The sequence below is a fragment of the Panthera leo genome, chromosome C1, assembly GCF_018350215.1.
Source record: "Panthera leo isolate Ple1 chromosome C1, P.leo_Ple1_pat1.1, whole genome shotgun sequence".
Taxonomy (NCBI): domain Eukaryota; kingdom Metazoa; phylum Chordata; class Mammalia; order Carnivora; family Felidae; genus Panthera; species Panthera leo.
In genome coordinates this window covers 98,990,814-99,005,887 of record NC_056686.1, presented here as the reverse complement: position 1 = coordinate 99,005,887, position 15,074 = coordinate 98,990,814, and the positions used below count along the sequence as shown (strand labels likewise).

Sequence of the window (15,074 nt, the reverse complement as noted above, 5' to 3'; positions counted from 1 at the left end):
GCAGATGGCTGTTTTGAAAGATGATTTGCTGGGGCATCTGATGGGCTCAGTGGAGTATCGACTTGATTTCGGCTCAGGTCACGATTCCAGGGTGGCGGGATTGAGGTCTGCGTCGGGCTCCACGCTGAATTTGGAGCTTCTCTCTCTCCCTCCACCACCCTGCCCCACTCTGTCTCTAAAAGCGAAAAATTAACTGACTTGCTTACAAGTGCAGAGATCATCCCAGGGGAAAGTGTCCCAAGAGAGGAGGTTAGAGCTGGTTAGACTAAGGTCAGCCCTCCCAGTTCCTCCAGCTGGAGAGGGGACAGCCGATGACAGCCAGTATGCGGGAATTCGCTGGTTCCCTTCCTCTCCCATCGGTACAGCTTGGAAGTGAGCTGCAGTCAAGAGGCATGAGCAATGCATTAAGCTTTCGGAGAGAAAAAAAATACTTGAACTCCTTCTCTGCCTGCCTGTCGACGTACTCGGGTGCCAGAAGTAAGGACTCTATTGTATCTGCTTGAAGCAGGGACAGCCTCGGAGCATGGCTAGGTGACAGCAGGCACACCGGAGTGCTGAGCCCTGAGACCGAGGGCTTGGGGGAAGGGAGGGGTGTTACACTCACTCTTCGAGAACAGGTGTTTTCAGACTTGACCCTGATGTAAACAGCTCTCTTACCTTTTTCTTTAAGTGCCTTCTGGCACCTAAGCTCTTTCTGCAATGGAGCTGATGCTACATTAGGAACGAGCTATGTGATAGGGAAGCACTTTGTGATACACGGGCCACGAGACCGTGTAGGCCTGCTTCTCAGACCTTGGTCTAGAGACGCTTGAGGCTGCTGTGGTGGGGACCCGGGGGCTGTGCCAGCTTGACAAGAGGGTATGGTACTAAGGCACTGAATCCTTCACAGGACATGTGCCTCCGTCAAGGAGCAGATGTGAGACAGCTGGAGTTGCAGCCACACCACTCACCCTGAGGTAGGTCCACAAATGTATCTACTCAGAACAAAAGAGCCAGGGCACAAAGTTCCCCCTCAACAGCGGTTCTCAAACTTGAATGGGACTCAGAATCGCCTAGAGAGCTTTTATACAACCAGAGGACTGGTTAGCTTTGGTTCAGGGGGGTCTGGGTTTGCCGTGCCAACAAGTTCCAGGCTGTTGAAGCAGCCAGTACAGGGATGCGCGCAGAGAACCACACTCTGACGTCAGGGCCACGAAGGTGATGAGGGCACACGATCGATTCCGTTATAATAGCCATCTTTATTTGTAAAAATCCAGATATAAAATGTATTCTTTCAGTCTTTCCAAGTTTTCCTTTTTACAAAAACAAAAAGGCACATAAAAACCTTCCCCGCTGTCATTCCCATAGACGGTGTTTGTCAGGCAGCCCTCCCCCCTCCCCCCCTGTATAGCTACATGCTTCATTCCGGGACGTCTCGCTTCCCCCACATGCTTCGGTGCTTTCCTACCAGGGTAGAGTTCCGAATTCCAAGACTGAAGTACACAAAGAGGGCGTGGGGGGTGGGTGCAGGTGCGTGGTAGGATGCTCCACGGCGTGCAGGACACGGGGGGGCCTAGTAGTAGGTTTCCTTCTCTACCCAGCCTATAGGCAGCAAAGAGAGACAAGACACTTGGAGTAAGTCCTGGCTCTAGGGCACAGTGGGAGAAAGTGTTGAGGAGTGACCTGGGGGTGGGTGACGAAGCCCAGGGTCGGGGGATGGGGGGGTGGGGGGTCACTCAAATTCGGCATTAGACCTCAACTCTCTTTCTTTGTTTTTAAAAAGAACATGTTAATTGGGAAGATGGTTTAGGTTTCTGCCCAACTTTCCACTGGATCGTATTTGGTTTGTAGTCTAAAATACGATCGGTTCTGAAACCTCAATGGAGATCGTGAGGATGGGACTGTAGCGTTGGGCAGTTTGCAGCTGGCTGGTCCAATGGCCTGGGCCGAGCCCAGACACTTCAGAGGAAATAAAAGACACAGAAATACCGCCTCTCCCACAACCCTGCTGAAGGTAAGATGAAATTACCGCCAGGGCGTCGCCTGATGATGAGTTTTCGGACTTCGTCGTACACGAAGATGAGAAGAGAGTAGGGGAAGGCACAGAACCACCAGGTAGGTCTGGAAATAGAATCAGGTACTAATTTATACATGAACACAAGTCAAAGAAAAGAGAAACCACATATCACCCAGGACAGTGGAATAGCCTGGAAGGAGGAGCCAAGTACAATCATGGTTAACTATTGAGCCATTAGCACAGAACACACAGAAAGGTCTTAAGAACAGAATGCTGCTCCCTGTGCCCAGGGCCTGGAGAGGCTGAGGAAACCAGACTGCAGACTTTATGAAGGAATCCCCTTTTACAAATTTGGTTTATAGGGTGAGTTGAGATTTTCTGTTGACCATCCCCCCCAGCAAATGGGCATTTACTTTCTTCCCCTTTCTAAAGTGTTTGAGGAACTTGAGTGTGGTATATATATTATATCTAACGTCCTGGCATTTGAAGATAAAGTACTGCCAGAGTAGATCAGAACCATGTATCCATCCCTTGAATTCAGTCAGCTGGGTGCTGAATCCCAGCGCCAGGGAATGAAAAAAGCTGAGCCCTAATAGAGAACAGAGCTTTGGGAGCCCAGCAGCTGCTGCCACATCCCCAGCCTGGAGACAGGCACCCTGGACAGCCCTGTCAAGGGCCATGCTTTCCTGACTACCAACTCCTGCAGTCAACAGAGGAAGGCGTTCCCAGGGCAGAAGCCTGGCAATCTCTTCTTCCTGGCGCTAGAGGTCTTCCTCCACAGCTAAGAGATGATCTCCTTTGGCTTGGTCGCCCAGAGTAACTGAATCACCTTCCTAATTGGGTAGAACCTGTTGGGAACAAACTCTCTAGGCACAGCAAAGGAGATCCTGAGACCCTACTCTATTTCAGTGTGACTCTCCAGGCTTTGAGAGAGCTCGGTGGTTCTCCTGGCCTCCTCTTGACAAACAGTGGGCTCAAGCAGACAGAATTCCCCTCGGACAAGGCCTGCCCCTGTTGTACACCAGCTCTGTGCAGGGTGCTGGGGACGCGAAGTCAAACAAGATAGCCCGTGCCTTAAAGATTACAATCTAGGGAGGAGTAGACGTGACCAGTAATACCAAAGAAGGGGTGTACCTGCACATGTCTGAGGGGGGTGAGCTCCAGGGCAATCAGCCCTGAAGGATTACCCAGACTGATGGGGTGGAGGGGGGGCGGGGAATATCCTGACCAAGTACATGTGCAGGGGAAGAGAGTATTGAACTCACCTACAGAAACTTGCATGGCTACAAGAATGGCTACAAGAGAAGGCTAGAAAGACCGCTTAGACGCTAGTGAGACAGACCCTAGACGCCAGGCCAGCCTTGTACCGAGGATGTCTGCAGTGACAAGATGTCAGTGAGGCCCATGGGGCTTGGCTGGGGTCAATGGAAGGAAGTGTCGGCTATAAGCCAGGTGGGATGGGTCTGAGCGAGGCTGGGGAGACTTCGACATCAAAAGCTCGTGTTGTACAGGGGCCACATTCTGTGCCTTAGCATCTTTTCATCAAATGCAGTCGCTTAACCTCAACCAGTGAGTAGACCCCACCCAACACCCTCTGTTTCTAAAAGTACCAGAATTTTTCACATACGGGTGTTTACCACACAGTCCTTCACTGTGTTTTAAAGAGGCCAGTTTGGTTCTGAGCAAAGACCAGCGGTCAGCTTTCTTTGGTCCCCTCTCCCCGTGATCCACTTCAAGCCCGCTTCTCCCACCTCCTTCCTGGGAAGGCAGAGGATTCAGAGGCCCACAACGGCTGGGGCCTGTGGTGGGAACACACAGGGGCTAGGGAAAGCAAATCAAGATCTGAACCTGATCCCCAAACTCCAGGGTACATCTGGTCCACCTCTAATGACAACTGGACTGGCGCCATGGGGCACGCAAGCACTCACGCGGTTGGCCGGTGAGCAATCTGGTACCGTGGTACCAGAGCCCGTTTAGCCAAAGCCTGAGCACTGGCCAGTCCTTCCTAATTTCCAGTCCAGAGGAATTCTGTACGCGCCACCCCCAATTCCTAACAATAGTAGCTACTGGCACACGTCACGAGAGGAAACGCTCCACGTCTATCTCGCACTTTGTGGAGGTGGAAGAGGAGCGACTTACTTGAGGGGGTACATCCTCAGGGCCACGCCCATTCCAGGGCAGTAGGAAAGGAAGGCAGCAAGGGCCGTCTCTTCAAAGAGGCCGAATATTAAGATCTTGTTCCTAAAGAATCAAGGGGAGAGAAAGCTTAAGGACACAAACAGAAGTTTATCTTCGAAAGCCATCCATGCGTCAAAGGGCAGATCGAGGTCTCTGTGTAGGAGCTATACTCAGGAACGTGAGGGCAGATGAAAAAAAAAAAAAAGAAAATCACAATTTGCTTCCTAAATCTGCTCCAAAAGTGAGATTCCAGAAACTGCCATGTGTCAGGTGCCGGGGTTTTGCACGGAGTTGAGAAATCCCCAGACCCTTTGGGTGAGGGCCCTGAGCGTTCCCTACTCACTTCATCCCCTGCTGGAAGACGGAGTTCCTCCGGGTCTTACAGATGACCAGGTCAGCCCACTGCACCACCACGATGCTGACGAAGAAGGCCGTGTGGCAAGTGAACTCCACGATTTTCCTCTGTTCGTACGTCTGGGACACGGAAGGCAGCCAGGTAAGCTTGGCCCGCGGCCCGCACGGCCGGTGGCTGGGTGGCCACCATCCCCCTCGGGGGCTGGAGGGTCCTCCCACTGGCCAGACCCGTGCTCACCCACTGCTGCCCGTAGCTGTCCTCTACGTCGTTGATCCAGCGGTCATCCCAGTCCACGCGGAGCCCCAGCAGGTGGGTCGGGAGGAAGCCGTTCTCAGCCAGGATCACAAAGTAAGTGAAGAAGCCTCCCAGCGCCTGGATCATCCCTGCAAGTGCGGAAAAACGCCTTTAACCTGGTCTGGGGCATCTGCACGCACTTCACCTGACTGCCTTCAGGGCGGTCTTGGTCACCAGTTGACAGATGACAGGGAGTGTGGAGGACCACAGGAACACGTCCCTCACCCAGCGCCCTCTTCTCTTTTTGAGTCACTCTTCAGAGCTTTAGAAGACGACACACAGGTCTCACTCGGAGACATGTGCCCCCCGCCCCCGGCTCTGACTTCATCATCTGCCTCTACCAGGGCACGGCCTTTCAGGGGAAAATGCTTCCTTCCCTATGTTTTAATCTCTGCTACACGGAGACTTTTTTCCCCATCTCCTTTTCCCATATTTGAAATAGTGAACGGGGCACTTTCTGACCCAATCCTCCCCCCCTCCTTCCTTTTCAGGGCCCTTCGCTTCTCCCCTGGCATCTGGTCTCGCCACACTGCCCTGAATTCCCCGGGGCACGTCTCCTCCTATGCTCTGGACCTCCTTAAAATGAGGTCTCTGAGACCACCTGTTAGCTCCACCGGTGGAGCAGAGATCAAGCCCGGTGCGGGGTCACCATGTGGTGGTGACCAGCCAGCCAAACTTTCAAGCTCATGCAACTTCGTCAAAGCCTAACTCTCTATCCAAATCCGTGGCCAGTACTACGTACCCCCGGGAACGACTGCCTCTGAATGACCTGTGCCTGGCAAGCTGAGGGACCGCTGAGCCCAGGCTGAAGAACTACGGTTTCCACTAAGAAGTAACTGGGCAGACAGCAGAAGATTTCTTCTCACTCAAGAGGATTTTGTACAAAAAGTTCCCCTGAGTCTCACACTGTGTCCTGGCTCTTGCTAGATCTGAAGTCCCCCACAGCAAGCCCCTAGGCCGCCCCCACCACTACAGACGCTCCCTGCTCAGTGCCGGTGTCCGGGGACAGTGGCTCACCGATCTGCCCGTAGGCCATGCTGATCAGCCGCTCGTTCACAAGCTTGTCCGTCTTGGGGTTTCTGGGCTGTCTCTTCATGATGTCGCTCTCAGCTTGCTCGTAAGCCAGGGAGATGGCAGGAACCTGGGGGGGGGGGGGGGGTGGGGGGAGGGAGGGAGGAGTATAAACGTTGTCAGATACCAGGAAACTGACTTCGTGAACCTTCCTTGCCCTCTCCCTTTTAAAACCGTTCTTTGTACCATGAGATGTTATTACCAGTCCCATCAAAAAAAAGAAAAAGACTCTTCCCTTTTATATAACGTTGCTCTCTGACAAACAGGCGTTGACAGTTGCCTCGGAGAAGGAGTGAGAACACGGCTTCCCGGAGGCCGTGACGCACACCGGTGTCACTACAGCGAGCTGCCACGGCCTCGTGGGCGCCGGCAAGCAGCCGTGGGTGAGACAGGACCTGAGCTGTGAGAATCACTCACCATGTCTGTGCCCAAGTCAATGCAGAGGATGGTGACGGTCCCCAGTGGTAGTGGAATGTTTGCAATAATAAATATCAGGAAGGGGGTGATCTCTGGAATGTTACTGGTCAGGGTGTAGGCAATGGATTTCTTCAAGTTATCAAAGATCAGACGACCTGGGAACACAAGAGTTTGTTTCACCGTGTGGCTCAAAAGAGATGGGCAGGCTGGAAACGGCTACAGATTGACAGCAACGGGAGGAGTTTCTGGGGGACGCTTTACACATACTGCTCTCACCTTCTTCGACTCCAGTCACAATGGACGCAAAGTTGTCATCCAGAAGAATCATGTCGGCAGCTTGCTTAGACACATCAGAGCCAGCGATCCCCATGGCAACCCCGATGTCTGCCTTCTTCAAGGCTGGAGAGTCATTCACACCATCGCCAGTCACGGCCACGATAGCCCCCTGTCCGAAGAAGGGGGAGGGGTCTGTAAGAGCCACACAGTCCCCGGGCAGAAATACCCGAGGCGCTACAGACTGTCCCTTTCCTATGGAGACTCTCTGGGGGCTCAGAACCGGCTCAGCCCAAGAAGCCACCCAGCCACTACTCAACAAGAGAACGGAGGAGTGATAACAAATACCTCCTCCCCACCTCCCCGCCCCAACGAGAGCTCCTCAAACGCATGACTTTGGGGAGATCTCTGGAAAACCCCATTCCTTTACAGGTCTTCTCAAGGCGCGGGATGAGAGTCTCTCCTGGCCATTCACAGCCCCAGTGTAGACAGGAGGAGCCTGTACTGCTATTCCAGACAAGTGTGGGGGCTCAGACTCTGGGCCACAATGAAGACGTGTGTTGTAAAGGGCATGGCACTGCTAGACCGTTATCAAGTTCCCCTTCCCTCTGGAGCCACGCCTGGGGAATACACTGGCACACAGACGGTGAGTCTGAGAAAAGCCGGGCCCTGCCGTCACGGAGGTCAGAGCCCGGCCCCGGCTGCCCGCTAACCTGTCTCTGGCAGCCTTCCACGATGATAAGCTTCTGCTGAGGAGAGGTCCTGGCAAACACGATCTCCGTGTGGTACTTCAGAATGTCATCCAGCTGCTCGGAGGTCATGTCCTTCAGGTCGCTTCCGTGGACCACGCAGGCCTTGGCATCTCTAGGATCGGGATAGGTAAAGAGGTCACCCAGTGCTTCGCCAACATGATGCTCGTCACCGAGCGGGGCTGTTCTACGATGCGGAACACTTTGTAAGCAACGTAAAGCCAGAGGGAATTTTCCCCATCAGGTGAAAGCGATTCTCTGTGCGGTATTCTACAGGATACAAAGCATCTTCTTATCTATTCCTTCCATTCAAGGATCACAGACACCTGGGGGGCAGCCTGCCTGTCATTTTCCTTTCCTGGTCTTCATAGAAGACGCACTGAAATAAAAGGATCGAATTCTAGACGGTAGAGCAAACCCTCTAATAGCCCCGAAGTAGGTGAAGGGGTCCCAAACTTTAACGAAACATCAAAACAATACTGCTTTATCTCTCATCTAATTTACCGTATTGCTGAATTCTCCATGTTTGACCTACTTGGACAAGTGAGTGTGGCCCTAGAAACTGACTTGCTGCTAGGTTTAGGTGGTATGATCTGCGGTTAACAGCGGGGAATCAGAAGCCCGGCCGCAGAGCATACTTCAGGATGAAGCCTCAGCTTCCCTGCTCTGCCAAGTGGGAATAATAGCTACTTTAATACATTATTGCGCCAAGTGCTTAGAACTGTAAGCACCACCTAGGGGTTGGCCAAAAGGACTCACTCTCAGGGCAACCCTCCCGTGGAAGGACAAGGTTGCCTTCTGGAACCATAGGGGCAATCCCTATTCAGGAGCAAGCCTGGAAGCAAACCATCGGAGACCCAGGCTGATGACTCCCAACTTCCAGCATTTGCACATTCAAGGCAGACCGTGCTTCGAGCTTTCTGCCTCACCTGGGGTTCACCTGGCTCACTGGGATGTTGAGGCGGGCAGCAATGTCTTCCACGGTCTCGTTGCCTTCTGAGATGATGCCCACACCCTTGGCAATGGCTTTGGCCGTGATGGGGTGGTCTCCAGTGACCATTATCACCTGAACAAGAAACAGGACAATTTAGCAAAGGCAGCCGCCAAGCGAAATGACCTCAAAGAGAGTCTTCTGTAAACAGGCACGAGGAAGTATTAAGGATTACTCATCTTGGAAGATCAAAAGGAAAGAATGCAAACTTAAATTGATACAACAGTGACTAACCAAAAATATAAACACAAACGTGTGTTTACAGAAAACTCGGAGCAATAACCAGATTTGATCTTGGTACATGTTCACACAGGATACATGGTATCTGCTTCTCCTTTACACAGTCACATAAAAAACTCAAGCTTACTAAAACTAGCCATGAAAAGAAAGGAAAAAAAAAAAAAAGATAAAAACCTGATGCGGATCACACTACAGGCAAAGGTGCCACATACTGCTGGTCAACAATCCCCAAACTGGCCCAATTCGGGAGAGAGGGTAAGTACGTAAAAGGAATTCAAAATGGTGACTGCACTTTTTTGACCCAAGGATTACATTCCGAAAAATATACTTAAGAACGCAATCCGAGTGGTGGGGGAGTAACTTTTCCAAAGCTTTGAGGGGCAGTCTCACTAACGAGAATGAAAAAGTGGAAACAAATCAGAGAGCTGGCACCAAGGGAGACGACGTGCCCCGCGTCGGTGCACCCAAACAACGTTCCGGAGCTTAGGAAGATTCAGAGGACACCGTCCATTAAAAAACCGGTTGACTGAAAGCAGAGAAGACGTGCCATGCACTGCCAAGCATTTCAAAATGTAAAACCTTGCTAAGTCGTTTGCTCTTTTTAAATATTACTACGCTTCCATTTCTTTCCCCCAAAATGTGTGTGTGTGTTTTCTTTTAAACCCGCCCGCCATCTACTGATGATACCATTTTAAAACAACTTGGCCCTTTCTGGTGATAACTGAAGTGCTGGAGGTAAGACACTCATCGGCCAGGTGAGAAATCAAGCTGGCCGTGTGGCTCCCGCGGCACCAAGCAGGGCGCCCCGGGGCACTAAAAGCTGATGCCAAGGAGGCACCCTGGGCTCCACCTTAATTCCAGCACTTCGGCATTTGCCCACGGCATCGGGAACAGCAGCCCGAGGAGGATCGATCATGGAGATGAGCCCCACGAAGCAGAGGTTTTCCACAGGGAAATTCACATCATCAGTGTCAAACTGGAAGCCTTCAGGAAACTGTTCGTCTGGCAGATAAAGGTGGCAGAAACCTGCAAGGAGAGCAGGCAGCCCGTGAGGACCTCACTGACCGAACAGGCACAGGACAACAGCAGCTGGCTAGTCAGACAGTCCGCCTCCGGCTCCGTATATAGTGGGAATTATTTTTTTATAACAGAATGAGGCTTTATTTAACCTTTATGAATGATGTGGAATCATCGGAAGACAAAACATGCGAATGACAGAATCCATCATCAAGCCTCAAAGGAAGAGGCATTGTCCAATGTGGAGGAGACAGGTGAGCCCCAGGATTTCAGGCTTCTAGACCCGCCCGCTCAGGTACTCAGATTTGGCAAAGCATGTAATTATTGGTCTCTGCTTCCTTTTTAAAAAAATTTTTTTTGTTAATGTTTATTTACTTTCGAGAGAGAGAGAGAGAAAGAGAGAGGGAGAGAGCGTGAGTGGAGGAGGGGCAGAGAGAGAAGGAGATAGAATCCAAAGCAGGCTGCAGGCTTTGAGCTGTCAGCACGGAGGTTGACGTGGGGCTCAAACCCACAAACCGTGAGATCATGACCTGAGCCAAAGTTGGACGCTTAATCAACTGAACCACCCAGGTGCCTCATCTGCTTCCTTTTTTAGGAAAAAAAAGAAAAAATCGAGCCCACATCTCTGCTCGCTATTCCTTTAGTATTACTGAGCACCAGGGTATGTTAAGAAAGACACCTCAAAATTAGATGAAGGAGAAGGTATGAACCAGAGTATGGAACTAGACAATCAGTTCTGAGTAACTAAGCTAAGGAGAACAGGAAGAATTACATAAGGAACTTTCATCTGTCCACCTCCAAAATATCACAAATGCCACCGTTTCAGTTACATTATACAATCAGTGAAACGTCCTTCTGATCTGCACCGGCTCTGATGTGGTAGGAAGGACAGGCAGCATCCTAGGTGAAAAGTTTACCGTTAATCTAATTTGTGAGCTGACGCATAAGCTCTGGTGTAAACGCACAACCATTCTGTGCCAGTCAGTAAACGGTTTTATTCTGGAAGCCCTGGCAATTCATTTTAATTTCATTAAGTTTGTAGGTCAGGGTCATGGCAACAAAAGTTTGATAATGAAGCTCTTCTCCCCGATCTTTCTTCCCCGGGCAAACAGAACTGACCAGCATGAGACCAAAGGTCTAAGTACGGATCAGAAGCAAACCAGCAGGAATTTGCTGCTCACGGGCCCAATGCACCAAACATTTCCCCAGCCCAGCCCTTGCGGTTTTCAGAACAAGGGGGAGGGGGCAGATCGAGGAGGAGGATTCCTCCCGAAAGGCTTCGGGGAGGTCAGCACAACGTGCAGACGCAGACCGGACAGGTGGCCGTGCCGCCGGCTGCCCACTTACCTAGCACACGCTCTCCGAGGCCACCTAGCTCCAGGTAGGCGTTCTGAAAGGCGTCCTTCAGCTCCTCGTCTAGGGGCTGCTCCTTGCCGTGCAGGAGGATGGAGCTACAGCGGTCCAGGATCCTCTCCGGGGCGCCCTTCATCACCAGCAGGTGCCGGGGCTCAGACGTGTTGGGGTTCTTATGGATAGACAGCTATAAAGGATAGTGGAGACGTGAACGCCAGGTGGCTGGGCATCGTTGGCCCGAATGAGGAGCACAGCTCACTTGCTCCTGGGTATCGGTCATGAAAACCACCAAGACCTCCTACATCTGAACTTTTGGGGTCTCCCACCTTGTAGCCTGCTTTGAATGCTACCAAAAAAGCAAGCATAGTGACCCAGCCCGAAATCCCTGGCACGGGTTCGTATCTAAAGCTTTCCTGAAGGGACAGTGGCAACAACGATGGGCACATCCTTGGACACCCAGCCCCCTCTCCACCCGCCCCCTCCAAACCCTTAGTAAGTATCCCAGAGAGCCCCAAACATTTTAGGGGAGGTTTCATTTAGCCTAATGATACGCAAATAGATTAGCACTTTCTATACGCAGCCTGGGGTAAAACTTAAAAGCTTTCATGAAGTTTGAATAGTTCGGTTTTAGGAAGCGTGGAAGCTTGTGACAGTTCAGAAAGGTCAAACAGCCCTTCTTCCAGCTCCCGTGCCTCCCCGCCCACCCCCTCGCCCACCCGCACCGACGCCAGGTGACCTGGTACTTGTTGGTGGAGTTGAAGGGTATCTCCACGATTTTGGTGTATCTGTCTCTCATCTCCTTCACAGAGCCACAGCACAGCTCAATGCATTTCAAGAGCGCGGACTCCGAGGCGTCGCCTGCAACTGCCCGCTGTGAACGCAGACATCATTCTTAATTAGCCTGAAACGCTTCACCCAGGCACCACGGAAAACTCGGTGTAACCCGGATGTACTCTGCTCGTGTCAGAAGTGGAGGACCGGGCGGGCGAGGCAGAAGCAGTGCTGTTGGCAGGGACGGACCTCCCTGTGCTCAGAACCCCCGCCGGTCACAGCCCTTCAGACACACACCCTAGCTGCCTCCTCCTGTCAGCCCTCCTTCGTCATCCCATATCCGGCTTCTGGTAGAAAAGGGGTGCCTCGAGGGGTCCCCCACCCTGGGGAAGACCATAACACACGCTTCCAACCTACTTTAGCCTTTTTTTTTTTTTATCTTCCCCTGTTGCAAAGTCTCAAAGCCAACACTATTCCCAAACACATATTTCTGGTTATGAATCTGCAAATACCAAGTGAGAATCCAAATATTTACAGCACCTCCAATGTAAAAGAAAATCCCTTAGGTGCGTTCCCAGGACTGGGGGCAAACTGTGTCAAGGGCAAAACAGAGAGCTTTAAACATAATTCAACTGTGCAAAATTATCTGGGCCTGAATGGTGTGAACTGAAAGCTATTATTAGCTCCAACAGTCCTATAATCAGCTAACATCTTAAGTTCAAGACCACACTTGAGGTAACACATACTTCTTTCTTGTGATATACTACGACACATGTATGCTTTGACACACTACGAACATTTGGACTTGTAGCCAACTTTTATATAAATACTTTAGAACTCGGGATGTACAGGACTGCACATACAAGTGTAGCCTCGTTTAAGAAGAAAGGTAGTCAGGTTTGGTAGGAAATGTGAAATAAGTGGGATCATTTTTAATAAAGGCCAGTTAGTAAAGCTGAACAGGACTGCGTGCCTTTTGTGGGGGGCAACCCCTGAAATACTCAGAAATACACCCCATGCTCCCTTTTCTGGCACTTTTAAACTGGGAGAGGTCTGATACCTGTTGAGTTCTAAGCTCAAAGCCTACAAAATTTCCACTGTGACGCAAGGAAATACAGGAGGCAGGCATCTCAAGTTTTATCCCAGGAGAAACACCCCTCTCCCCAAATCGACATCAATTCAATGCCAAGAACATCTCCCTTAAAGGACAAAGGGGTCCTATCTTCACAGTGGAAGCCATCTCTGTTCCACCTAAGTGAGCTTTATCCTCTTTGACAGCTTGGTTCCCCCTCACCCCCCCCCCCCCCGAAACACCCCAGGCAGCCTCACTGAAAACAGGCGAGCCCGGGGGGCCTTGCACATGCCTTCCTCATCCTACCAACCCCATGCTCGGCTCGTGACCTTTCTGAGGCTGTGTCTCCACTGGGCAGCACAGTGAAATCACAGCCATTTCCCAATTCCCATGGATTCCATGAGGCTGAGCTTAGTTCTGCATCATCAGTAAGCAAGCGAAGAACAAATAAGATAAGAGAAAGAGCTGAGCTATTTTAAGAAAACACACGGCTTAAGGGATTTATTGGAATCTAGTGTATCCCGATATGCAAATGCAATCATCCAGTCACAGAAGCAGCCCCTCCCTCCCTGCTAGGTTAGGTGACACTGTAGAGGAAGAGTGGATTTTGTTCGTTTTTTCACAGTGAAGACTGCCTCCCACCTCTGGTCGGTTTTGACCCTAAGTCCCTCTTCTCTAACCTCTCTGAACCACGGGGTAACCAAGGGAATTCCGGATCCACAGGCAATACAAGCTACACACAGCAAAGCATCACACGGGCCATTCCGAGTGTCGCACGAGGAACGGTTGCGTTACGGAACACAAAGGTCACGCGCTATTAAGGAGAACACTCTCGGGGGAGGTCTCGGGTGGTATCTACACCCCCGCAAAGCAGCCTCACCGCTAACAGGAACTTCTGGGCATACCTTGAGGATAGGCAGGTTTTCCTGGTTAGCCTGAAACACCGCCCTGTTACAAAGACCCGCGATCCTGGACAGAGCGAGCCAGGTGGCTGAACTCTTGTCGAATGACACACCTGACAGAGGCAAGGAAACAAGAGAGGAAAATCACGCATTCAACTTTGTACGCAAGTCCCATAAAAGGTGAAATGATGACGTCTCCTTTCCCAAGTAATGAACTCATCAGGCTTTTGGGCAAAGTCAAGAAAAGTCTAAAACCCATGCCCACGACTCCTTACCTAACAGTAAAAAAACTAAAACCAACAACCACTTAAAAAAAAAAAAAAAAAAAAAAAAAAGAAGCCATGTGAACAGGTGGGGCCAAAGCGTGGGGCAGCCCCCCTGCACCTACCGCTCTGATTCTCTGTCGTGTCGGCTTCGTGGATCTGATTGTCGAACCACATGTGGGCCACTGTCATCCGGTTCTGGGTGAGAGTTCCAGTTTTATCCGAGCAGATGGTGGACGTAGACCCCAAGGTCTCCACGGCTTCTAAGTTCTTCACCAAGCAGTTTTTCCTCGCCATGCGTTTGGCAGTGAGGGTCAGACATACCTAAACACCAGGAGGAAGCAGAGGACTTCAATCTCGACCAGGAGGGAGTCTTACACCAACTCTGGCTACATCCTAATACGGAAGAAGTTTGTCTGAAGTTAAACCTCTCCAGCCATCCTGTGAAACGCGAATTGTCACAGGACCACGTACAGAGAGGGCTTTCTCTCTCCCCCCAATAAAGCAATAGATGAAGTGAAAACAACTAGGATTTACCACACTGTAGTTCTCCCACTCACCCCCAAATTCTTCGTTACACTGTTGTGGGTCATGTGGTAAGGCCGAAACGTATGCTTTGGGACTACTATCTCCCACGGAAAACCATGCCGAGGCCTTCTCGCTGTCTAACCCTACCATGTGGCTCTGAAGAAAAACTATACACACACACGTACGATCAGACATGTGGTCGGCAGCCGCTCTGGAGAGGGCAGGGGAGGAGTCTCACATGCAAGCTGGTCTAAGAGAGAATGTCGCCTTCCCCAAGCTGCTCACCGTGACAGTGGCCAGCAAACCCTCTGGCACGTTGGCTACAATGATACCGATGAGAAAGATGACGGCCTCGAGCCAGGTGTACTCAAGGATCAGAGAAAGAATGAAGAAGGACACACCCAGGAACACAGCCACACCCGTGATGATGTGGATAAAATGTTCAATTTCGGCAGCGATGGGGGTCTGGCCGCCTTCCAGCCCGGACGCGAGTGTTGCGATTCTTCCCATCACCGTGCGATCCCCAGTGTACACGACAATGCCACGTGCGGTGCCTTAAACGAGAGAGGGAGGGGGAGTTGGATATACCTCGCTTCACCAACGA

At 51.2% G+C, this 15,074-nt stretch overlaps 1 protein-coding gene across 2 annotated transcripts in view; it reads right to left on the bottom strand.

Moving 5' to 3' along the window:
• Positions 1–1,306: 1,306 nt before the first annotated feature.
• Positions 1,307–15,074, bottom strand: part of ATP1A1 (ATPase Na+/K+ transporting subunit alpha 1) — a 29,656-nt gene continuing 15,888 nt past the window's right edge. For both annotated transcript variants that reach the window (XM_042953571.1, XM_042953572.1), the window contains exons 8-23: positions 14,756–15,024; positions 14,068–14,266; positions 13,683–13,792; positions 11,671–11,805; positions 10,929–11,121; positions 9,415–9,590; positions 8,263–8,399; positions 7,298–7,448; positions 6,588–6,756; positions 6,312–6,466; positions 5,841–5,964; positions 4,767–4,912; positions 4,518–4,648; positions 4,136–4,237; positions 2,009–2,100; positions 1,307–1,581 (exon numbers count right to left, since the gene is read on the bottom strand). In XM_042953571.1, the coding sequence (XP_042809505.1) occupies positions 1,553–1,581; positions 2,009–2,100; positions 4,136–4,237; positions 4,518–4,648; positions 4,767–4,912; positions 5,841–5,964; positions 6,312–6,466; positions 6,588–6,756; positions 7,298–7,448; positions 8,263–8,399; positions 9,415–9,590; positions 10,929–11,121; positions 11,671–11,805; positions 13,683–13,792; positions 14,068–14,266; positions 14,756–15,024 (2,318 nt within the window). In that variant the 3' untranslated portion in view covers positions 1,307–1,552. The remainder of the gene's footprint in view (positions 1,582–2,008; positions 2,101–4,135; positions 4,238–4,517; positions 4,649–4,766; positions 4,913–5,840; positions 5,965–6,311; positions 6,467–6,587; positions 6,757–7,297; positions 7,449–8,262; positions 8,400–9,414; positions 9,591–10,928; positions 11,122–11,670; positions 11,806–13,682; positions 13,793–14,067; positions 14,267–14,755; positions 15,025–15,074) is intronic.